Raw genomic sequence first — 25,252 nt, forward strand, 5'->3', positions numbered from 1 at the left:
CTTCCATGTTTAATGTGCTTACACTGAGTCAATCGTACAATTAACATAGCATTGCTCTGTGCGTGATCATAAATATTACAAGTGCAGGCCAGTTCCTTTTTGAAATAAAAGAATTTTATTCAAGTGGAGGAAAACACAGCCACTCCAGAAACATTTTTTTTTCCCTTCCAAGAGGGATAACACTCAATGTCTACACAATATATATATATAAAAAAAAAATCAAATCAAAAACAGAGATAGGCTCTTTCGCTATTGGTTGAAGGGAGGTGTGAAGACCATGAGGTCACTCGGGCAGACAGACTGGCGTATCCTGTCCTTCAGATCGGGGGTGAAGAGGAGAAGATGAGACTCTGCTGTCTGGGCCTGGAAAACGCACAGAGGAAATATAATCTGTCACAATATTCCACAGTAACCAGGCAAAAATGGAATGAACTATACACCAAGTGACACTGAGGAATCCTGAAGGAATTGTTCACACAAAATTGATAAATTTATAATTATATACTTAAGTCAGCTGAAATAATATTGACCTCACAGTTTCCTAGATTTGACTCTCTTCTCCAATAAGGTTGGGCAATATGGACAGAATCTCAGTACAGATGTTGCGACAATATTATAGATGCTTTCACAATATGTTTAAAGAACGAGATTTTTGAACAAGTTATTCATAATGTGAACGTGATGAACAGCCTCAAAATATTCCTTTGAGGTGCATGACAACTGTAAACCAACCAAGGAAATAAGTACAAAACTGATGTTATTTTTGTTCTCTTCATTCTGTTATCGGGTGAAGTATCACTTAGTTTCCTTTATTTTTTAGCTTCAATTGACTTTAGCTTCAATTTCCTCATTCTATTTGTTTCAGCTGACATGGATTAATAGATAGTGACCAGTTTTTCATTGTAGGTGAACTATTCCTTTAATCATTCCTTGTGGATTTAAGGTCAATACTTGAAATCAAAGAAAAGGAGTGAAAGGGAAGACTTTAACCTGGTGTGTCTGTGGAGTCAGTCTAGATGCCCCTGGTAGTGCTGTGGTGAGAGTGACAGATAGTGAGCATACCACTGATCCAAAGTGATTTGTTAAGACAGAAAAACAGTAACTAAATAGAGTGTGATCAACAACATAAAATTTTTATGTTCAGTAACTAGTATACCCATGCTGGAATGAGACAATAATTATTACTCCACCATGTTCACACAATTACAAAACATTATCTTAAGGGTAGTGTGGGCAGAATTAAGAGAAAAACAGCAACACTAACATATTAGCATAATCCAAAATGTACCTCCAATATGGGGATAATTTTGTTCATTTAAAATAAAATGGCAATTTGGAAATCCTGTCTGCTGTGTTGTGTTGCAAAGTGCAAACCCAGATAACTGTGTACACATTACTTGTTGGCATCATGATCTCCTCTTCCTGAGTTTGCAGATCCCCACGCTGAGCTGTGGGACTCTCCATCTCTATATCCACTGCCATCGGTGACAACAGCTCTGAGGATACAGTGTCCCTCAGTGAAAGACTCAGTCTCTGTGAGGGTTGGAAGTAACGCTCAAAGTCCAACCCAGGAACACTCTTTAAAGAAAAAACAAAACAAAAACAAAAACATAGCCCAAGTTACAGATGCAGAGCACACCATTCATTCATGATACGGTAAAACAGTTTTGATAGGTAATGAGCTTCATTAAATACTGTAAACAGTAAAGGCATTTATATATTCATTAAAACTCTGAGAAACATTTACCTCATTGACTGAGCTGTCTGGAGAACTTCTCCTGGACTCGTGGTCCTCCACAGGGCTCTGGACTGCAGGGGGAGAGGAACACACAGTGGGGGAGGAGAGAGGAGACTGGCTGTTAGCAAGGCAGGGGGAAAGGGTCAACCTCAGAGTAGAGGGGCTCGTGGGAACATGGCTAGATGCAGATGAAGATTTGAATGGAGAGAGAGGCAGGCTAGCACTGGTGGTTTCAGGCGCTCCATCTTGGTCCTGGACCACAGAAATGGTTGGGAGTGACTGCTCCCTCACTGGGCTGCTTGGTTCAGGAACTGTAAAATGTTCAGGTTGGTTGGTGTCTTCATTACAATCTAAGGTGGTTTCACCCTGCCTAGTGGCTGACTCCAGCTGGTTTTCAGGGTGTTCTTCAGGTTGCATGCTGTCTGAAGAAACTTCCTTGACAGGTGAGAAAGAGAGGGAAACATTCACATTGTCCCTCCTGTTATGGGATAGCTGAGGAGTGTTTGGCTGAGGGCTCTGCCTGAGGCGCGCAGGTGTGTGAGCCAGATGAGCAGGGGAGGCATGAGACAGAGCAGTGGATCGGCGGGTGATTTTTCCAGGAGTTAGGGTTAGGGAGGAGCAGGGGGACGCCTGAGGCAACACAGCAGCACTCAGACGGCTGGATCTCCTCACTGAACCTGAAGAGACGGACAACACAAGAGAAATGGGAGTTAGTCCAAATCCTGGCGCGTGAACACTTTACCATGACGGTACACTGTAAACACCCTCTGGCAGAAAACAAGTCCTGGAGATTCCCACTCCTCAAGCCATCCTAATTTGGCCAACAGTCACTGACTATGTTTACATGCACAAAATATATTCTGAAAAATACTAAGCTGTTTTTCTGGCTAATGAAAATTAGTATTTCACCACTATTCCTGTTTACATGCAGCTGTGCATACTCAGATTCTCAGCTGTGTTGAAAGGGGTCGATGGCCTTACATGTCATTTAACATGGAAATGTGGAACAGCTGGAGCTGCTTGAGCCATTTTGCATATTTGAAAAAAAAAATAAAAAAATTAAAAAAAAATCCTGTTGCGATGCAAAGTTTTCCGCTGATGGTGTATTTGTTGGACCATACAAATACTGTCTCCCTCTTTCATCTGTTCAACGACCTTATTGAAAAATGTGTTGCGATATTTGCACATATCCAAAAAACTGCTGATATCAAAACTGTAAACTGTTGGCTAGTTTGTGTCTTTACAAAACACAGAGGTGACTGTAAGCAGGCCAGAGGCCATGTGTCACAAACTGCTGTAAAAACCTAATTGAGATATATGTCCAAAGTATGCGCCAACACCCAAATAATATCAGCGCATCCCACAAATCTATATCGGAAAACTACATTTAGAATAAGGACTAATTCAGAATATTCAATCAAAGTAGGCTGTTTACATAACCTGTATCAAATTCAGAATATTGTCATATTTCGAATAATAGTGGAAAATTAGTGTACCTGTAAACATAATGATTGTTCTCTCACCTGATAGTTTGGCTGGGCTTTCAATCTGAAAGAAACCACCATTAAACACAACAGTGTCTGGAGGTGGGGCCAACGCTGGGGGCTGTTGGTCCTGAGGTCCTGGGTCAGGACCATCTTCAGAGATAACGGCAACCTTGGCTGCTTTCTCTGCCTCGGCCGCCTGCTGTCTGGCCTTCATGGCAGCCTTAACTGCAGCCAGGCGAGACTTGGCTGCTGCGCTGCTCCCTGCTGGTTTGGCCGCTGTAGCAGAAGGTGGTTTCTGTCAAAAAAGCAAGACAGACAAAAAGTATTGGTTCATGTTCACATGCTTTTCGTCTCACTCTTTTTACATGAAGCACCTTTTTGTGAGCTGACAAATAAAAAGGTGGGGCTTTACGATACAGCTGACAGTTTACAGAAATCACAACCAGAATGAAAACTGAGAAAATACAAAATAGGTGGTTTGTGTCTGTCTAAATATATTGTAAATATAAATTGCACAAAGCATTGTTAAAAAAAGATACAGCAGAAAGCAATAAAATCCCCATTAGCAAAAATCAGTGTCTTTGCCCTAGAGAGAGAGACAGATAGAGAGAGACAGACAGAAAAAGCAGGCCTTCACCTTGACTGCTCTCCTCTGCCTTGGTGGGGGCTTGTGTTCCTCGACCCAGCCTCGGGCCTCTGCCTCTTTGAGGGCGTCAAACTTCTTGTGGACGTCCTCCACCTGACAGAAGAAGCAGAAACAGGAGGAAGAGTGCCATGAAGTCAGTCTTCTATGTAATTATACAGATCCATTTCCATTTGGTGTGTTTACATGTTGGCTGTGCCCCTCTCCTGTGAGAGTCTCACCTGGTAGTATACCATGTCCCAAAACCCCTGCAGGTCAGTGCAGGTGGTGATCTTCTCTCCTCGGCCCAGCTCGCAGTCATCCACCAGACCGCTGAACTGGTTAAAACGCTCCTTCATCAGCAGCCTTGCTTGGCCAACAACTGTACGCATACGATCTCTCACTACACATAGAGGCAAAGAGCACAGATACAGCACCAGTGTTCAGTTAGGAATACTTCTATATTAATTGCATATACTACTATGTATTGTATTTTTCCTACTGCTTGTAGTGTGCAAGTTCAGTTACACTTTAAATACGTCTCTCTGGAACAAGAACACACTCACTCTCTTCTGGGATGGACTCATCCTCTACTTTAGACTCCCAGTGGGCACAGAGACTCATCAGTCTCTCAGTCTCATTGGTGACTTCGGATCTGAGCAACAAACAAGGGGAGTGCAAAAAATACAGTCAAAACGTGCCTTATACTAAGAAAATAAAATAAAAGCATGTAGTTTTGCAAAGCATTCAATGATGTCCAGTATAGCTGACTGAGCCTAATGCCATGTGCCTCCTAGTATCTATGTGATCCCAAATCTCACCCTGGTAATTTTGAGCCTTTTTTGAAATCCTTGTTTATATATTGAAATCTAATTTGGCAAAGCCCTGCAGGCATTAGTCAAGACTGACTAATGAACTAACCACTACAGCTGGAAATTACAAACACCCAACAACAACAATAAACAAAATGTGTGAGAAAACAGTGTTAAAAATACAGTATTATGGTGCTAGAGAGATCCTGTGGCCAACAAACCGTTTTTTCCAGATGCAAGATGATGTTTGATACAGACCCCGGCAAAAAAAAAAAAAAAAAAAAACAACCCTACTAAAATCCTGAATCACTGCAATATCTGTAAAAGTGCATTTTCTTTTAAACCAAAATGCTCAGTCCACATAGATACTTATATCTATTGAATAAAACCCTGCAAAGAAGTATGCTACCATTAAAGCCCCCCACCCCTTACCTAAAGTATGGCACGTCATGCTGTGGCTCTTGGGGGCTGGTGGTAGTCTGAGAGGCCGGTGTGGGAGACGGGAGAGGTGGAGAGTGATGGGGGGACTTGGGGGCAGGAGGTCCACTCAGGTCAGCCTGGGGCTCAAAGTCAAAGCAGGGAGGAGGGACAGAGGGAAGATTGAAGCTGGAACTGCAAGGGAAAATTCAAAGCAAGGCACTTAGACAAGAAACAATACTATCTATCTAATTCAAATCAATAGCAAATAAATAAAATAGCAAAGTTATTGGCTGGAGGTTTTTTTTTTTTAAATACACCAAGACTTGTCAGAAAGAGTTGTTCTGGAGGCAGAGATAATCTCACTGGTTTAGTTAAACCACAATTAGGTGAGCCAAAGATTCACTGTTCTGAGTACAATTAGCTAGGTGGCAAACATGAATGTTAGCTATACTGATATAGCAGCCTCTGATTCACACTACCTTGATATTGCATATTAAAGTTTAATTAATCCAAAAAGATCATTTCTCTAAAAATGTTGGTGTGGCAAAAAACTCAAATCTACAGCAAAATAACACAAGAAATAAATCAAGAAATATATAAGTGTGGTTTCTCAATATTTTAAATATCTTAAAGAGAAAGCAAAAACACACACACCTGGGCGTAAGGAAGGAATCCGCTGAACGAGGGGTGAGAGGCTCAAATCTGAAGGAGGACAAACCAGCAGGAGCTTGGAATACAAAGCCTTGAGGGGCAAAAGAGCATGGTGGAGCAGTGGGATCCAGGGAAGGTACAGACTCGGCTGGAGCTTGGTCTACCATCATTCTCTCCTCCTCGTCCTCACAGGCTATTGGGCTGGCAGGGCGAGCCTTCTGCTCTGGTTCTTTGACTTCAGGCTCCTACACAACACAAAAAGAGCAATTTAAGTATTCTTAAAGATGACTTGCTGTTTAACCAGTCATGTTTGAACATACTGAGTGTGAAAGAAAGCCACCCAAATGCTCACCTTTGGCCCAGCAGGTTGGACTGTGTTGACACCAGTCAGCAAAGAATGACGATCAGAGAAAGACACAGGAGAGACAAATAAAAACAACGGTACAGTGTTCACTGGGGGAAAATGTAAAACTGATGTACAGTGTCTTAAGATGGGTTGTAGTAGGAATGCTATAGCATCAGTGGATACCTTTGCAGTTTTTCTCTCTGCCAGAAGGGGGGACTGCAGGCTTGACATTTGTTCTGGCCCTTGTAACTCTTGCCTCTGAGAAATAAATAAAATCGACCAAAAAATGAAATGAAAATGAAATAAAATGAATTTGAATACAATAGAAATAAAAAAGAGTCTAAGTAAGTTGGTATACTTGAAGTGTCACTGTGTTTTTTCTTTTCTGTTTGTCTGAACCTACAATTCTCTTTCAATACCTACGCCAATCATTTTCCTCTGACATTTACAGGCCTCAGAATAACACTCTTTTAGGTATGGTTTTGGTTCAGTCTGTACCTGCAGCAGACTTCTCCTTGGGCTTGGACTGGTCTTTACCCAGAGGAACTGCTGCAACAGGAGGCCTGTTGGCTGATCTGGTCGACAGAGCGCGCACAGCCGGCTCTACGGGACATGGGACAGACACAAAGAATAACATGTAAATAAAGAAAAAATAACAGGCGAGAAAACCAAGCTGATCTTAGTTGACGTGTTTTTCACAGAACAATATTTGCTTCTCATTACGTACCTGTAGAGGCTTTATTCCTGGTTAGAGCGGGTGCTGGTAATGGATGAACAGCTACCCGGCTTCTGGTTAATCTCTCCACAACGGGTTCAACTATAGAAGAACAGAGGGTCACAACTACAGACAGGCAAGGCTGCAGTGCTCAGAATGTTTCATTTCCAGTAAATGGGCAAAAACAATTTTTATCATAAGAAATTTTGTGATATCCAGAACTGCAGTAGCTAAATTAAATGAGAATTATCACTGCTTGCAGCTCTATAAGGACCCTGCCCTTATTAGTCTCATTTACCATCAAACTACAATTTACCTTTTTTCATTACAATGCTTCGGTCCTGTTCCTTTTGTGGCTGTAGGGATTTAGGAAAAAGAAACAAAAAAGTGCATGTTAGATTTTCAATATAGTTGTGTGTATACGATAATGCGTGGGGTTTGATAAGATCGTGAAAATTTGGGAGAACTTTTGGTACCTTCTGCGCTTGCTGCTGCTGTTGTTTCATAGATCTGGTTATTCTGGTAGCCTGAACTGTTTTCATCTTCACCTGACAGGAAACAAGGAAACACTGCATGTAAATCAGCAACCATTTATATAAGTACAAAGGTGCTAATGACTATCCCACTGTTATACTTTGACAAACTTGTTATGAACATTATTCTCAACCTTCATATGAACAAATAAAAATAAAACCCATGGGGCATCAAGTTGGGATTAGCAGGGATATAACAATATGTCAACCCACACTTAACATAATGTCAAGACACACTTTGACAGTGTAAACTGGTCTGCTCACAAGCCCCTCTCACCTCCTTAGCTCTGGCTATGGCAGCTGGAACCGGAGGCAGAGAGCCAAAGGCCAACGTGTCCTTCGGCTGATAGAGACCTGTCTTGAATACTCCTTTACGTTCCTTTTCCCTCTTTTCTTTCTCCTTCTCAAGTGCCTTCCGTTCTTTCCAACGTTCAAGTTGTTTCATCCTCTCAGTTGCAGCCACGTCTATAGAGAAGTGAAAGAGGTGTAGGTGAGAGTTCAGCTGGGGACACATGGAAGGGTAGCCAAGTAATTAGGGAGACAGCCATGTAACCCAAATAGTCACATCTCGCTTAATCACTGTAACAGCCAATGTGTCCTCTCTCAAAACATCTTTGATGAATACTCTGAACAACTAACTGCTTATCAGATCTCTATCTCTGAAACTAAACGTCTAATAGGGCGTGAATTGTGGTAGGAAATTCAAACACACACACATAAAGCATGTTTAGATTTCAGCTGTGACAGTTATATGCAGTAAGTCCTTACATTTTGCATTGTTGGGTGCCTTGTTCTCAACGGTTGACATGTTGACCGTCATTATGGAGGCATCCAGGCAAGAGCTCTCCAGCTCAGGCAGATTGTCAAGCTGCCTGCGACAGTTCATGACCCGCTCTCGGTTCTCCTTCTGGGACTGAGATCTTCTGCGGGACATCTTGACCCTCAGCATGGACACACTGCTGTCCCGCTGGCGCAAGTGAGCAAAGCGAGACTCCATGGTGCTCATATACTCAGTTCTGTCGGCGTAGACTTACTGTTAGTCATAAAAAAGGGGAGAGACAAGGTTTTAGCAGTATTTCAGCAGAGTGGCTTGGTTGTTAGTGCAATAACAATGTGTGTGCCACTACTTTATACTGTGGTCATCAGTAACAATTCAGACACTGTGTGTGTTGTATAGAACTCTGTTTCCCCCTAAAATAATCTCTCCCCCCTGTTAGAGTTGTGTTTCCTGCAGTGCCACCTCCATAGTTGGGGTCAGGGCTCAGGTTATGTGTAGCAGAGATAACTGGTTAACTACGACATAACACAGGGCAACACAATTTATTTGAATACTAATGCAGACTACCTAGACCATCGCTTCATTACAGAATGTGGCTGGTTTTGTATTCATGGATGATTTATTGTAATGGGGAGCTTAAACAAAGCTTTGCTTGAGGTAAACCAGTGCCCCCGACGCTGGCTTTGACTAACACGTTAAGGAAGATAACTTCATAGAAAATACGACTTGAAATAGGTTTAACCAAAGCAAAACTAAACACAGTGTAATATTACATTTATCTTCTGTTTGTCAGCGATGGCTATTTAATTGCGTTAGGCAAAAAACACGGCCCTTTAATGATAAAGTTTACATGTTTTGGCTAACTAAGGTAACGACAGGTAGCAAAGTTAGCTCTTAACGTCAACTCGTCAGGAGACACAAGCCTGTGCCAACACTACAGTGCTGCAAAAGAATCAAGATTTTACCTACAGACCGTCAGTATAACTGTTTGAAAATCGTCGTACCTTGCAGTTTAAAAAAAGTTTCCAAAAAAAAACAAAAAAACTTAAAATCAGTTGTTCCTGCCGACCGGGGACTACGGCCCAACTGACGAAGTCGGGTTGAAAACAATCATGGCGGGCCAGCTTTTGAAATTCGTCCAACGTGCTTGATTGGTGAACGGGTTTGTTTCGTAGCAGGAACGGTGTGCGCTAATTGGCTGTTTCTGCCTGTTGAATTCTTGCAAGCTGACCAAGCCCCGCCCTTGACCCTTGCGGCGCATTCAAAGCATGAGAAAAAACACAAAACAAAACAGCTCCCTAGTTGGACAGGTGTGGCTTCATTCAAGCAGTGCAAAATACTCCTATCACTTTAATATGTGAGATGGAAAATAAACTAATATTTACTTAATGAAAAGGCCAGTCTTGATGCCACACTGTGCCAGTCTTTGGTATTCTTTAACTTTAGCACCAAATGCTGCAAAGCAGCAACAGTATCTTGTCGCTTTTGATGTCCTAAAACCAAAGAATGACACTGTAATTCCAGGACATGTGATAAGATCTCTCAGTCTTATCTCAGTGATATTGGTTTATGTTGTTTGTTTATGCTTGATTTGATTACCAGTCCATGCAAAGTTCTCCGTCAATCACTGTTGACAGTTTAGTAAGGGTTGTTCAAGTTATCTCAGTGCTCATTTGTTTCACAGAAATAATTGTAATAAAACATAATAAACATCATTTGTTAATAGAATGTGGCACATCTTAAAAGGTGGAACTAAAAATTGCAAACAAGACATGTTTGTTAGCACTTACCTGCTCTGTCCAGTGCAGTCCTGGGACACATTATTGGAGTGACAGGCCTATTTTTACACAATAATGCCTTTTTTTGTATATTTTAGGTGTATTTCTGGTAAAAACAAAAACAAAAACAAAAACAAAAAACATCACAAGTGTTGCACTAATAAACTGCAAAATATCTTCCACGGGATATGTGCATCTACAAATCCAACCAGAGGATTCTGAGCCAAGTAAAATTAGAACTTTTTAATTTATTTAAAGTTAGGGCAGCTGTTTACAAACCACAATACTTCTGACATGGTGACATCATTTTTCAAAACTATTACTGATAATCAATGGAACCTGACAGGGGAAAAAAAGAGTGTATAGTTCTTTTTAAATTAATGTTGAGACACTGTCAGGATGTATCCATAAAAAAAAAAAAAAAAAAAAAAAAAAAACAGCATGAACAAATGATGTCATTTATAAGAAAGCAAAATTAACAGCTGGCAACATCCTACAAGACAATGTATGTACAAAGAAAGAGAAATTAAGTACATGTACAGTAAAAATCTGGATTTGTACAAGTAATTACAAGAGAAAATTACAATTTGTATCGGTTAAATAAAAACCTTGGGGAAAACATGGTGTAAATTTTTTCTTTTTCTTTTTCTTTTTGTCTTTTTACAATGCATTTATTGCATTTTGCTGATTCTGTCATGACACCCTGCAGCAGTGACAGTTTTTAATGTGGTGAAACAGTCTTGGTTGTTGTCCTTTCCTCCCTCCATCAGTCCAAGAAGAATATATTGTTGAACTGCGTCGCACAAAGCCTCTTAACTTCCTCTGTAGTGGAGAAAAGACAAAAGGGCATTGGGGTTAAATTGGAGATTAAGTATTGAGGCAGATTGTCTGTTGTGGGGGAAATGACACAGATTTCCTGGGTGCTGGAGTTTTTCATGTCAGACGTACCGTTTACTTCGATCAGATTGGCATTCTTCTGGTTCAAAATGACGTACAACTCTCTCTGGTCTGACTTCTTGCCGACTACCCAGTAGTCTGTCATCGCTTTTACAATGATTTCTTCATCTTCATCGACCCTAGAAGAAACATACAAGAAGAAAAGCACTTTAATGTACATGCAACTTATCTGATTTGTTGCTTTGTCTTTATGTGCCGTTATCATGTGTTGGAGGCAGGTTTCCCACTCTTACTTGGACATCAAATTAACAGACTTTTTTTTAAATACTTCATTGCAATGATCATGCATGCATCCCTCCAAACCATGAATTCTTTCAAATACACTGCAAACATTTTATTTTTCTTTTTTTTTTTTTTTAGTAACTACATAAAATGAAACAGTAATACATAAATAGAAAGCTCAGCTCGATAATGTCAACCAAGTTAGCAGTAATAAGAGGCTTACTAAATTCACAGACTTGTCAATGACTTTCAAGTCTGTCTTGTCTTGTCAAGTCTTGTTTGATGGTATTCAGGGACTCATGATGTCTAATGAGTTTTGTCAAATAACTAACTTTTTTTTTTTTAAATCAGGAAAGCTTAGTGAAAATGTCCATTTTTGTTGATACAACTGTTGCAGCAATAAATCTCTATCACAAGGTTTTCCTCAAGATGCTGAATGTTGATCCTTTGATGGAGATCTGTGGAATATTCATGAATTTTATTCAAAGGAAAAAAACAAGTTAAAGTACTCTCCAGGCCACCCATTTATTTTCAAAGGCTTTCCAAGCCTCGTTTTTAATTTTCTCAAATCCACAAACTTCAAGGATTTTCAAGGCCTGTAGGAACCCTGTGGATATGAAATGCAGCTATAACTCTTTCAATCAGGCTGAAGTTTTTTTCATTGTATATGGATTTAATTCATTAGAGAATCACGGTACAATACATTGTAGGTGAGCCATGGCAACCCAAACAGTATCTATGTCGCTTTTCAATGGCCTAATTTCTTTGTGCTCTCTCCTTCTTTGTCTGTGTATCAGTGGAACTGGAAAACCAGCTGTCCCAAATGAAAACACAAAGCAAATCACTGAGGCCTCTATTTGGAAGAGGGACAGCCAAAATGTTTTGACCAGCATTAAAAACTGACTGCAGGTCATGAAAGGAACACTGTGACATTTGTTTTCAAGTAAGTTTCACAGGTCACAGAACTGACATTTTAGTAAAAGAAAGATTGACAACGCAAACTTTTTTTTTTTTTTTTTCTTAACTCAAAGAATACATAAAGAAGGAAGCGACAATACATCAGTGAGAAGCACATGAGTCCAAACTGGTGCTGAGTGTGGGGAAAAATTTGGTGTGGTTGTCATTGTTTTGAATATATTTGCCTGCCCTCCGTTTATGACTTATTTAACAGGTTAGCAGCCCAGCCAGGCGTCGGGACTGTGAGTAAACTGGCTGTTAGACTATGGAAACGCAGCTGCTGGACTCCTGTTGTTTTGAGGGTCTGTAACAAGGACAACTAATGCACACACTGGACAAAAACACCAGTCTGCATTCTGTAAAGTGTGTTTTGATATACATTTGAATCTCTGTCCTGTCACGGTTTAAACAGCAGAGGTACAGTGGTTTGTAGTGGGATATCCAATGCCTGTTCCATTGACTTCAGGATTACTGGCACCAAAGTCTGGCTTCAGTGCAAGTTAAGAGTGCTGTTGCTATGCCATAATGTTCCTTCCTTCTTCATACGTTCTCTGGTTTAACTAGTAGCTCCCTGATATTTAAAAAAAAAAAACATCCTCTACTCCTTAAATGCCAGGAAACATGTGGAGACATTAAATACAAGAAAAATATACTCAGCAAATACTATTTATTGTACCTGGCAAAGTCACAATTGATGTCTCCCAGGATCTTCATGAGGTCAGGATGGACGGAGGTGAGGGAAACACTGGCTGTTTTCCTCATGTGGATGGTGCTCTTCTCTGCCAGATTCATGTGGTTGAAGTAGATAAACTTGAACTGAGGCTCCTTGTCTGGCCTGAGTAGATACAACGTCAAAGAGGAGGCAAGATTCAAAACTGATGTCAAACTTTTACTTTCATTAAACAGTGACTAAACCCCGATCTCAAATCTGTGTAAACCGCCTGAAGAGAACAACAGGTGGTGACATTGTGTAATGCTTTTTACCATCACACGTCAGGCTTTACACAGATTTGTGTTTGGAGTTTAGCTGCAAATTAGGATGCCTCTTGTGTGCCTCCCTATGGAGGTGTTCCAGGCACAGGTAACTGGGAGGAGACTCCAGGGCAGACCCAGGACACACTGGGGTGGGGGGATGACACATCCCAGGTGGCCTGAGAGCACCTTGGGATCCCACAGGGGAGTGTGTAGGCGGGGAAAGGAATGTGTGGGCTGTCCTCCTCAGCCTGCTACCACCTTGATGGATGGTTTAGTTCCTCTTTAAACAAGTTAACAGTAAATATGCCATATATGATGCAGTCGTCGTTTTGTTGTTGGACGTTCTCCGCTTTGAACTATTTGTAAGGCTAAATCTCACTACAGTGAAGCAACATTGGAATAATTTGTATCATTTCCAAATAGCTATAAGTTGGCTTGTTGGACTTGGTCACATTTGAAAAGTTAGGTGCGTAGAGGAGTTATTGCTGCAAGTTAACTGACAGCAATACTGTAATTGATTCTCCAGAAGTGTATTCACCTCAGCATTACCTCAGATTTTACTGAGTGTGTGCTAATTATTCACTGATCTGGCAGACTTAGCTGGGACATGAGCCTTATGCCAGCTGAAGAATTTTGGGCAGCATTATTTATTCAGTCCAGTCTTCACTAGGATGATTAAAAAGAGTCCATCAAATTGTCTAGGCCAAAGAGCCTAGTCTTGGGTTACAGGCGAGACCATATCTCAAGCTATCTGCTGGGGTTAGAGGAGAGCAGGCCAGAACGCCAGCCTCCAACGCAACACTGTGGCCGTGCTTGAGTTACGTCTAAGTAGAGCCGCGACGATATCTGATGGTAACGGAGCCTCGTCTATCATTGTTAGCCAGCCTGACTTCATTCGAAGGATTGAGTGGCTTGTGATGACACACAACACTGCTGGTGTAATCACCATGGAGAGAAGCGCTCATCTTCCTACCAACACAAGGAATTTCTTTTCTTTTTCATCAGGCGACAAAATGAGTGACACTGATAGTTTAAACACAGTGAAATAATGAACTTAAAGACACCGTCTGCCAACCATTTCTAATTTAAATACTATTCCAGCGCATTTAATCCCTCAGTTCTTATGTTTTATCAGAAAAGTGAAGTGGACCAGTTTTAAAAATTGAGAGCTGCTTAACAAAATAAAATCAAATATCTGCATTATCATGTTAGTAACAACCACGACACAGGTCAGTAGGATGCAAATAAACAGTAAGGGGTTCGACACTGACCCTGATATCCTGCGGTTAATGTTGAACTGTTCACATATGTCAGATGCCAACAAGGTAAGCTGGGGGCCCACCAAGCTGTCCAGCTGCTCACAGAATTCCCTGGTCAGCTCCACCGAGGCTGGAAACAGAGGAGAGGTCATCAAAACAAACAATACGTTACCTTTGTGTTTCAATATGAGGATTAAAAAGGGAAAAATCTAAGTTGTAATAATGACTGACAGGATTATTACATGGTGTAGCAAGGTACGATGGTGAGTGGAGGCAAATCTAAGTTAACTTAACCGTATTGTGTGAATACATACCACTGATCATGAAACAAGCTGCAGCACTCATCGCCTGGAAAAGAGCAGATCAGTGCAGGTTGAATACAGACCCAGCAGAGCACAGGTCGCAGATTACATTAATACGATTAGCATCATGGGAAGTACCTCATCATTTTAAAATTGTCTCATTCAATCCCAAAAATCCATATCATTTTATAGATCAGTGGAACATTTCCCTCTAAATGTATTATTCGAAAGCAAAAGCTTAACCCCTCCAGTTGCAGATCATGATCATCCTCATCCTCATAAAAATGAGTAATAATGGAGTGCTTCCTGCTCCCTCTTATAAACTATTAAAAAATAAAGCCTGCGAGTGGATCCTGTGATTAAATTAGTAGACTGTAAGTAAACACAGCAGAAATTCAAGCTCATAATTATTCAGTGTCACCTTATAAACAATGAGATGCAACTCCTCATAGCTGTCCTCTTTGTTGACAAATATTTTGGGAAATCGAAATTTGGCCTCTGGATCTTTAAGATTGGCAGGTCCTGTCAGAAACCTGGGGGGGACAAAGGATGACATGTTTGGGTACATAATTTCGGGGGTGGGGTGTGCAATTCAAAACGGGTACCTAGAGATACATAAAAATATATTTTTCTAGCATAAAAGCATCTTGAAGACCAGGATAAAACAATTCAACAAGCAAAGTCTAATCAGTCATAAGATGCTCTCAGAGGCAGACTTTTCATCAAATTAATTTTCTCAGTGGTGAAATGGATCAAAGGTTATCCGGCCCTTTATGACTGATCCAACACACAAGACCACTAACCAAGAACAATGGAGTCACTGTTATAATATTAATACGCCGGATTCCAAGGATGCCACGAAATATCAAAGCGGAACTATCTGCATAAAAGTGCACGTTTGCGTGTGCTGTGCATTTGCATGCCTTCTTCCTCTGTGTGTCTGTGTGAATGGACTGACTCAAAGTGGGTCAGTCACCTCCCATAACTTGTATTACTACAGCTAGTCCTCAGAGCCTCTGCTAACGAGGGCTGAAAAAATAATTCTATCATAATATTATTCATCAAAAAAAAAAAAAAAAAACGACACACTGATCAACAATGATAAGAATTATCTGCAGGCCTACAGCTAACTGTTCTGTTGTTTTATTCCGTGGAGCCGTAGCGAGCTGTGTGAAGACAGATAAACATACTGTATGTGCAAGATAGAAAATGTCAGTGCAAATATCCTCTTTTTATTTACAGTGCCTTGAAAAGTGAAGTCACCACAAGCCTGCAGGGATTGTTTAACTAGGAAGTGTTAGCTGAGGGAGTTTCCCCCTTATCTAATCTGTTTGTGTTGACTGACTGTCAAGCTCATTACAGTCAGTGGGCTGAGGCCACATGATACTGGTGCACAGACAAGCATGCGTACCGACACACACATACACAGTGCACTGGCTGATCTGTGGTCAAACTATGCAGGACCTGTTGACCCAAATTGGTCTTATGTCCTGCATGACAATTAACAGACCTCAAAGCTGACCTCAAAAGCAACCAAAACTCAATGACAAACTGAAGCACTTTAAATATCGGCAGGCATTTCTACTTTAATTTAACCAACGCGTTTACTTATGTATCTTGCTGGAAAAATGGCCATATATATTACAGATTTCCCAAATAATATCAAATTTCACGCATCAATTTTTTTGCTTTTCCGACACTATGTTTGCAAGTTAGAGACACATACAATCCAGTAACATTACAGGGCTGCATTTGGAGCTTTTATGGAAACTATATGCAAAAAAAAAGAAAAAGAAAAACATGCTTCAAAACATGCGTTCTTTAAACATTAAGCAAAAGAAAAATTTAACTAAAGTCACCAGGTTTAGTCAAATTATGATTTCACAGTTCTGTTATGACAAATTCTGGCCCCCAGAAGGTAAACAAACATTTCACAACTTGAGGGACAGTTAGACTCAAATATGGTCTGCAATATGATGAAAGCACACATTTGTAGTGGTGGCAAAACAGTGTCATTGCATCTATACACTAACTTGCTCTTTTCTCAGAGAATCCCAAGCAGAATCATCAGTTAACCACTTCAGAAACGAAAGTGTGGTACAAGGGTCAGCCACTATGAAAGCTACAGCATCTGTTAGCTCTTGCTAGCATCTGCTTTTACTTCTAGCTGAGTAAAACCCTCCAGTAAGCTGCAGAGGGCCTGGAGGAGCAGTGAGCCAGGCCCATGTAAGCCCTGTGTAGATACAGACAGACACGAGAGATTTCCGTCAGAGGCTACCCAGGTCAGAGGCTGTTAATGAACCTACCTCCCATAATGCAACAGATTGCCAGCGACCTCCGGCCTCAGAGGAGAGTCCCTGCCCGCCAACTGGGAGGAGAGAGCGAGACAAGGGAGGGGAAAAGAAGAAGAGAGGTCATAATAATTAATCTACACAGTCATTTTACATGACATATCTGGACCACTTAAGGAAAAATCCACCTTTAGATATTCTTACCCAATTAACATAATCATCAATCATCAACCTGATTCATCTGCTTCAGCTTTGTGTGTGAGTGTGATCTCATTCAGTTCAGCTGTTAATTATATATGTTAAGTGTTTTTCCAGATTCCAGCCAAGACAAAAGTGAGTTATATTGCCAACTCAAAATGCAAAATGTCCCGTTGCTGAACTGCATTATGGTCTACCAAGGGAAACTGGTATCTCTGCCTCTTCTCCCTGTCCGACTGTTGACCATCAGTCCAAAACAGTGAGTCTAGAGAGAGGCTCATCTTTAATTCTGAGGGACTGACACCAAAAGTTGACACTTGGTGATGATGCTTTGGGCTGCTGACCAGTTTTATAAGTTTTAGAGAGGATTTTGCACTTCACTGGCACAATAAAATCGACCCGACCGCCCATCAAGTCCGATGAGTCTCTTCTCTACCACCCATTTTCATCCGTCCCACCTTCACAACAACCATTACTTTCACCATGTCTTCAATCTCTGGCCAAAACTTCCCTCACCTCTGGTTCAGAGTGCCTGGGAAACAGTGAGGTGGTCAAGTACTTGTACAAGATCCTCATGTCATCCTGTTCCAGTCCACTCCTGTAGACACAACCACAAACACCCAGTTACACATCTCTATTATCAACATTTACAACAGGTAGAGTTCATGTGAACAGATGCAAAACCAAAATGTGTGGTTACATGCGTATTTTTCAGCATGCTGTAATAATATAGAGCATGATGGATTATACGATAAGACATCTATTATGACTAATAGTGCAGCTGAAATGAAAAATAGAGCCATAGAGGATGAAAGCAAACAATAATAGGCGGTTATAAACAGAGCCCAAATTCAACTGCTAATGTGCCCGTCTGCATTGAAGGCTCAGATGAAAGGTCACACAGTGCCGTCAAAGGTGTTCTCAAGTTAATTCATCGGCGATCACATAATCCCTCTGCTCGCACAGTGAGCGCGCTGGCTGACGGTGCAATTAAAGGCAAGCAGCATGCCAGGGTGAGCAAAACACACAAAGAGGATTAGAGGGCACATTTCAAGCCACCTCTGCATCTGCTGGAGCCAGCGCCACCACAGACCCTTCCACACGTGCGGCTTGTTCTGTTAATTTTCTGGCCCAGGAATCATGTGTGAACAGCAGCCAGCGTCAAAATGCCAGCACATCAGCTACACCAATTTTACGGCTCAAACAGTAGTAACATTACCAGTCATTTTTTTTCTGTAATGTCAATTCGCCTTGACAGAATGACGGTTTTGCGGGACAAGCACACACAATTCAGATGTGGTTTTTAAACAGTATTGGAATTGCAATAAAAAAAATATATATATATGCACATGTAATGCAAAGGAAATAGAATTCATTCCCTCATTTTAATGAAATGGTTCTCGTGTTCTGGTTAATTTATGCATGCAAAGCAGAATTTGTTCCCTCATTTTAACTGTAGCATCACCACAATTTGGTTACATCATGTGCATGAGACAAGTGTAACATTAGGGAGAGCAGACAGTCAAGTAGGTTCACATGAAGTCAAGCTCACCTGCTTCAAGTATTGGTTACATAAGATTATTTTCACTTAATTTCCAATGTGGTGTAGAAAGGTATGATGGTGTCAGAGTCAGTGCAATTACAACAAGTTAAGTGTTTTTCTCTTTCCAAACATGACCAACTTTTAACATTTAACAAAGACAATATGACTCAAACAAGCATAGAGTAATATTTTCAGCCATTAACACATTGTGTTGGCAATGCCTTGCAAACAGTAAAACACGAGGAGACAAAATCTTATTTGTACAAATTAACCAAAATGCGAGAATGAATTGTATCTCTTGTGCACAAATTAGTTGATCATGGCCTCAATATTTTTTTTTCTGCTAGTGGTGGATTTGTTTGTTGGGGACTATCTTTAATAAACATGTATTTATATTATTGCACTTCCAAGGCTTCATTTGCTCTCAGCGAGTGTTTAGTCTGTACCAGATGAGCTGGTCGTTGTACAGGAAGGCTGTGTATTTGACCAGGCTGAGGCTCTCCTCTACTCTGTTGACAAACGACTGGATCTTCAGATAGGTCATTTTGTCCAGTGGGAAGAAGCTGATGCCACCAAACACATCGAGCAGGTCACAGGACTGCAGGTGGAGAGTCTGTAGATACTGAGAACCCCCCAATTTGAACATACAGGGACCCACACAAACACACACACACACACAAACATCCACACAAAACAAATGAGACGCCCCGCAGACACAGGAGAAGGAAGGGAGAAAGGAGTTAGTTTACCTGCCTACCAGTGCTTGTTTACAATGGAATATTGACAGTGGAGAGAGAGACAGACTCTCTGGAGACACAAATGTCACTTCAGGGCAGAGAGAGGCCGTCGACATTCAACCTCTGATACACACACCGCACGCTCTCTCTTTCTCAATGCGTCTTTGGGTTACATTCTGGAGAGGGAAGCCCGTGCGAACTTACGAAACTCTGGAGGGTATTCCCTAATTAGAAATTAATTTTTTATACTTGTGGCTAATCTTGGTGTTTACGCCTAAAGCTGACTCCCTCCAGTGAGGTGTGTGAGTGGCACAAGGTTAAGACAGCTAATGCTGGAAGCTTCCAAGAATCACTGGGCAACGAGGCGTGACGGCAAACATAACCGATGCAACAACTTTTTAACTTGTGTCCTATTTACAAAGAGAGGGAAAAAAAGCAAATGTATGCCTAAGTATCACTGTAAACCTTAAAGCACTGTATGAACATTTATAGAGCCAAGCCCATGTGAAAACACTGGCTGTCAGGCCTGACTTACTTCTAAAGAACAACTGTGTGTACACTGATCAAAATGAATCGCACTATCACAGTGAGTCTCATGTATACTGAGCATGATAAGGAAAAATTAATGATCTGCCTTGTAAACAAAATGACATCTCCACCCAGCTCCAGACATTTATATTGTCAATGTGTTTTTTTTTTACCCTGTAGAAGAACTTTTCGAGCTTCTGAGTGAGCAGCTCCACTCCGCCTGCCTCCATCGCTCGGCCAAACGTGCCGTTGAAGAGCTGGAGCATAAAGACAACAACCACTGTTACAAAGTGCAGTTTTTAAAACCTCAAAAGAGACAGCTGGAAGTACTTTTTTTTGTTTGTTTCATTCAAAGCTACAAAGATGAAATTGTGAAAACAAGGACCGATTAGACTCATCTGACAAAAAAAGAGGATTAAGCATGGAACTTAAATCAGCCCTTAGTAATTCTGATTACTGCAGATTCAAGATGAAGTCCCAACTCTATACATCTATTTAAATGTGATGTCAAACGGTGAGTACTTTACCTACACAAAAGAGCCTAGCGCCCCCGTTGTGAAAGCATCACTCTGAAATGTCAAAGCATACTGGTGCTCACCTTGTACATGCTGTAGCATTGCCTTAACACTGCACCATAAACAGTGTCCTGCAGAGGGAAGAGGGTATGGTGAGTATAAAAACAAACAATATTCCATGGAAGGCGTGAAACTGTCGAGAAAGTACTCTCAATACTCACAAGTATTTCCTCTTCCTGATACTCTATAGTGGGAGGTTTACCATCTTTGTTTGGTTTCTCTATCATTGGGTTTCGAACCACCTGAAGAACCAATAAAAACACAAAAGCAGTGAATATAAATTGGTTAAGTATATTGGCTTAAGTCTACAATATTGATAATATTTTGACAATCAGTGCTGCAGAAGTACAGTGCACATAAATCTTAAAGATACCATGACTATCCAGAAATTGTCTTCGGGCTCAAAGAAAAACTGTCTGTTCTTCTGTGTGTGCAGAGATTTTGCTGGTTTTGTCGGACAGAATGTTCTGAAACACAGAAAACGTGATCAGTAGCAAAGGCGAGGCACCAAACCGATGTTTGACGTGAAGAACAGGTACAAGACGTGGGAAATAAATGCAATTACAGTAGGAAATGAACACCAGTCACGTGTCAAATGCTGGGAAATCTGACTATTAACCACCTCAGCAGATTAAGCCTGCAGGCGATGCTTCTTTGTAGAAATCTAGCTGGCTGATAAATTAGTTAAAGGTGACCGGTAAAATTAGGGATGTTCCAGTTACTGTAGCCTTCATTTTCCTGTCCTTGACTCAATTTCAGTACCTAGCAAAGGGTTTTCCCATGGAGTGATTGATTGTATTTTTATTGACTGGAAACACAACACTGTTCAAATTTCACAACCTTGTGCAGTGCTACCATTCACAACTTCTGGGTAACTCTGTCTAATGTTTGGCATGGTGGAAACTGCGTGCTAGAGGAAACTGACACTGGCCCAGGAGCTCTTTAGTGGCAGCTCTTCAAAGTATGCCACTGGGCCCTTCAATTATACAGTATCACCACCTGTAGGAGGATCTGAAAAGATGACTATCTGATCAGGATTCTCCATTTAATAAAAGGGCACATGAAAAATGCCTGCAGCCGATGTTGTTCACTCCTTCACCTTGTAGACAATTTTCATTATTAGTTTCTGCTACGGCCTGGCTGTGCCTCACCAGCGCTATTTGGGGTACATGAGTCTGTAGTTTGTAGGGGTGTAATGATCCACTGATCTGGATCCATATATCAATCTAATGAGAAATAATAAAATAGAATCTATACCAAGTCAAAATAAAGATCCATATCATCATATTTTGAAATTCCCATGGCTTGTCTGTGTCACACTTTCCATCCGAGCACACCACCATCCTAAATGTTCAAAGAGTGGCAGCACTGACGGTTCATATGCCATATACAAACAGGGCTAAAAAGATAAAATACTCAGGAGACATGATGGACCTGGTCAAGCATCTACAACAGGCACATGGTGGTTAAATTAGCATATGATATCATCTCATCGATCGAAGACCCCTGAATTGAAATCATATCGTGGCTGACCTATCGTATCATTCTCCAAAAAATTGATACAATATATACAATACCATACAATACCTCTGGCTTGATATTGATAGAGTGATGATATTGTAAGGATGATTATTGATGCTTTCACAAAATATTTATTTATTGGGTCTGGATATTCGTGCAATATTCTGTTGAAACTTGGCTTCAACTACATCTCGCTGTCTGGTTGCCATGGACAGAAATAACTAGTTAACCCAACCCAAGCCATATTGGTAATATTAGATATTTATTTTTCCGGGTCTAAGCCTGAAGCCGAGGGTCACTTGGTCTGTAATATGTTGGGGAAAATGCTTCTGTAATCTCATTAAGATCTCTACCTGGTGAACTGTACGATGGCTTCACAGAGGCCGACATTACGGATCTTCTCATTCTTCTCCACATCACAGGGATGGTAAAACAAGATCTTCTTCTCCTCCTGAACAACACACCACCCAATAGCAATTTAGACAGGAGAATAAGGATCCTATCAAAATGCTGCCAGTAAAAACTTTAATGAACATTGCTTTAGCTCCTTACTGTTCCGAAAGCCCACAAGCAGGCCTGGCTGACTTACTGTCTTTCAGAGGCTGTAGAGCGCTCAGTTTTAATACGGGTATCATATGAAACTAGACAACCTCAGGAATCAATTGATGTCAAGCATGTCATGCTAGGCTGTCGTTAAGTGGGCTAAATATCATGATATCTGAATGGAAATGGGTTCTGTGGGCACCCACAGGCCTCCTCTTTGCAGACATCCTCATCTTATGCTAATCCCATACAGTTTGGGCCACAAACCACACATGAAATACAAATGTTTTATTTTGGCCTACTCTAAAACAGGTCATGTATTTGTTCTTACTAGGGCCTAAACAGTCTTGGAGTTGCATCAATTGGGTTTGACTGGAAAGCTGAGACTCCTGAGGATTCAAAGAGCCACATCTGATTCCTGTGTAATGATATCAGCCCCAACAGTGGCAATTTCATTGTAGTGAGCCCATTTTTTGAAACTTAATCACAGCCTCATGAAACTTTACAACCACAAACTAGAGACCAAAGGCATTCATATGATATCTGGTTTTCCAGATATCTTAGCCATAAGGGGAGTTTCTGAACTATTTCCAGAACAGAACGCTCACCATCCAATTGCCAAAGACTTCAATTCTTACAAAAATCTCCAAATGTAAAGATTTTGGACACCAAATCAAAGCATGAATTTTTCTGCGATGTCCCTCAAGGTTTTGGTGTCCTAATGTGGTATTTTGGAGGGACTTCGGACCATTTTTATTCATTTTCAAGTGGTTAAAATGGTGATATCTTTGCACCAAATCTGTGTAGAATTATATCAACATATTAACTGCAGCAAATTAAAACACGATTGATCATGGGAATGGCTATCATATGCTCCCATCATAATCATAACATTCTACGCTTTGTACACAGTAAATAAAAAGCAGGCTCCTAACCACAAAACAATGTTTATGACAGATTTATGACTAGAATAACTTCACAAGTAGTGCTAAAATTAATCTCCAGGTTGCCACTTCTGTTGACCTTTCGTTTCCCCCCTGATGATCCCCTGCACCCTCAACAAAATGGGTCTAAAAAAGGGCCAGAATGGTAAGGGGTTAATGAACATTGTGTGAACTGCTGCAGGTTTTGTACAACATGTGCAGAGCAAACAGTGGAGCTCACCTCTCCCTCACGCGGTCCAAACGAGGGGTTATAAATGAAGAAACTTAGCAGAGATGGCGTGTACTGTTTCTCTTGCATTCCTGTGGCCATTCTGGGACTGCGACAGACACAAAACCCAAGCTCAAACACAAGAGCCTTCGCATTTTTAAGGTTAGGTTAGATTATGAGTGTTGTAGGTTAATTCAGTGTGTGGATCTCTACATTACCTTATCATCAGCATCAGTGTAGCTTGTGTCTGGATTTAGTTTGTTCCCAAGAAAGTTTGGTTAGCATGCCGTGTGCCTGCACAGGGAAAAGAGGTGCATGTCAAACCCAGAGAAAACAGCCAGCAGCTCCAAATCAGTGAGTTCAAACGCTGAATTCAGTTGGTGTTCCAGTTTTGACATCTCTTTGGGAAACTGGAAGCGCACAAATATTCAAACGACACTTTTGTTAGCTTACTTTACATGCTGACTGTATTTTGGCAGGGAATGCTGACACTAAAGGCAGGGTAGAGTCTCAGGACATTTGCTGCTCAGTCAGTAAACTCTGCAGAGCTGCAATGTTAGCTAAACCTACTTCACAGCCGAGCCGGAGTGGGAAACCCTCTCAGTATTTGCTAAGAAATTTGTTTGTTCCTTTGCCTCATCGAATAACATAAAGCGCAGTCTGGATAGTTCTTGTGTAAACCAGTAAAGCCGGTTGTCTCTCTTGCAATTAGCCGACGTTAAGTGGTGAATCAGGGGAGCTAGCTAGCCGCTAGTTAGCCCTGCTAGCACAAGTCCGCTGCTGAGTTATGTTTGCACGGGAAAACTCTCTTTAATGCACAGAAATACCAGCACAACACACACCTGCAGCACTCACCTCATACTGTAGAAGCGAGACAGCCGCAGATACTTGTGGTGAGAGTCACCGCGAATGAACAGAAAGGTGGAAGAGATGAGATCAATGAGGGGGAGACGCCGCATACACTTCACATTCTGAACTTCCTGCTTTTGACAGCGGAGTGTCACAAGTGCAAGTGCGCCGGGTGGTTTTCACTTCGCGCAATAAAGGTTCCTCCTCAACTCAACTCAACTCAACTCAACTCAGCTCAACTTTATTTATAGAGCACCTTTCATACAAACATGCAGCAGCCTCACCACTACCTTTATGGGACCGATAAGGAACATTTAAAAGATTTGCTGTAGAAGACCTTAGTGATCTGCCTGCAACACAAAATGATGTTTAGATGAGCGAGGTCATTTACAGCTTTATAAACAAGTAAAAAAAAACCTTTAAAATAAAAATAAATAAATAAATAAAATATACAGGTAGCCAGTGTAGAGTCCCAAGCACTCACCCTCAAAAGCATGTACAGAACAGTCTTTTGAAGGCATAGGCATCTTTTACCATGACGTGGTGATTAAAAAACGTAAAGACAAACAGCAGCATCTTGCAAAATTGATCCTGTTGACTGATAACTAAGAGATCCCATCCCACAGAAACACACACACACTTTGCCTACAGACGTGGCATTGGCTGAACTGAGTCATGTAGAGTGAATTCTTACATGTGGTTTACATAGAAGAAGTATCAAATGTTTTTAGCTCAGAAATCCTGATTTAAGAAAAAACAAATC

General features: G+C 41.0%; 2 protein-coding genes across 4 annotated transcripts; both read right to left on the reverse strand.

Moving 5' to 3' along the window:
* Positions 1–92: 92 nt before the first annotated feature.
* dlgap5 (discs, large (Drosophila) homolog-associated protein 5) lies at positions 93–9,234 on the reverse strand. Of its 3 annotated transcripts, none has more exons than XM_030077566.1 (19): positions 9,107–9,234; positions 8,093–8,357; positions 7,602–7,789; positions 7,268–7,339; positions 7,108–7,138; positions 6,804–6,893; positions 6,575–6,679; positions 6,260–6,334; positions 6,083–6,102; positions 5,734–5,975; positions 5,092–5,271; positions 4,414–4,502; positions 4,090–4,250; positions 3,863–3,964; positions 3,262–3,520; positions 1,748–2,415; positions 1,398–1,578; positions 991–1,031; positions 93–363 (listed from the first exon to the last, which is right to left on the reverse strand). In XM_030077566.1, exons 2-19 carry the CDS (start codon positions 8,328–8,330, stop codon positions 250–252), a joined length of 2,856 nt encoding a protein of 951 aa, XP_029933426.1. In that variant the 5' UTR covers positions 8,331–8,357; positions 9,107–9,234; the 3' UTR covers positions 93–249. The 3 variants fall into 3 exon arrangements, with proteins under 3 accessions (XP_029933426.1, XP_029933425.1, XP_029933427.1); XM_030077565.1 differs by having other exon boundaries at positions 7,108–7,147; XM_030077567.1 differs by lacking the exon at positions 991–1,031 and having other exon boundaries at positions 7,108–7,147.
* An 874-nt stretch (positions 9,235–10,108) lies between these two features.
* On the reverse strand, positions 10,109–24,651 carry ccz1 (CCZ1 homolog, vacuolar protein trafficking and biogenesis associated). Its single transcript, XM_030077571.1, has 17 exons — positions 24,496–24,651; positions 23,859–23,934; positions 23,653–23,749; positions 22,299–22,396; positions 20,798–20,891; positions 20,586–20,666; positions 20,448–20,495; positions 20,023–20,106; positions 19,031–19,206; positions 17,558–17,639; positions 16,859–16,920; positions 14,974–15,085; positions 14,565–14,598; positions 14,263–14,380; positions 12,693–12,851; positions 10,829–10,956; positions 10,109–10,702 (listed from the first exon to the last, which is right to left on the reverse strand). Exons 2-17 carry the CDS (start codon positions 23,870–23,872, stop codon positions 10,647–10,649), a joined length of 1,443 nt encoding a protein of 480 aa, XP_029933431.1. The 5' UTR covers positions 23,873–23,934; positions 24,496–24,651; the 3' UTR covers positions 10,109–10,646.
* Between the last annotated feature and the right edge of the window lie 601 nt (positions 24,652–25,252).

Source organism: Myripristis murdjan, chromosome 19 (genome assembly GCF_902150065.1).
Source record: "Myripristis murdjan chromosome 19, fMyrMur1.1, whole genome shotgun sequence".
Lineage (NCBI taxonomy): Eukaryota > Metazoa > Chordata > Actinopteri > Holocentriformes > Holocentridae > Myripristis > Myripristis murdjan.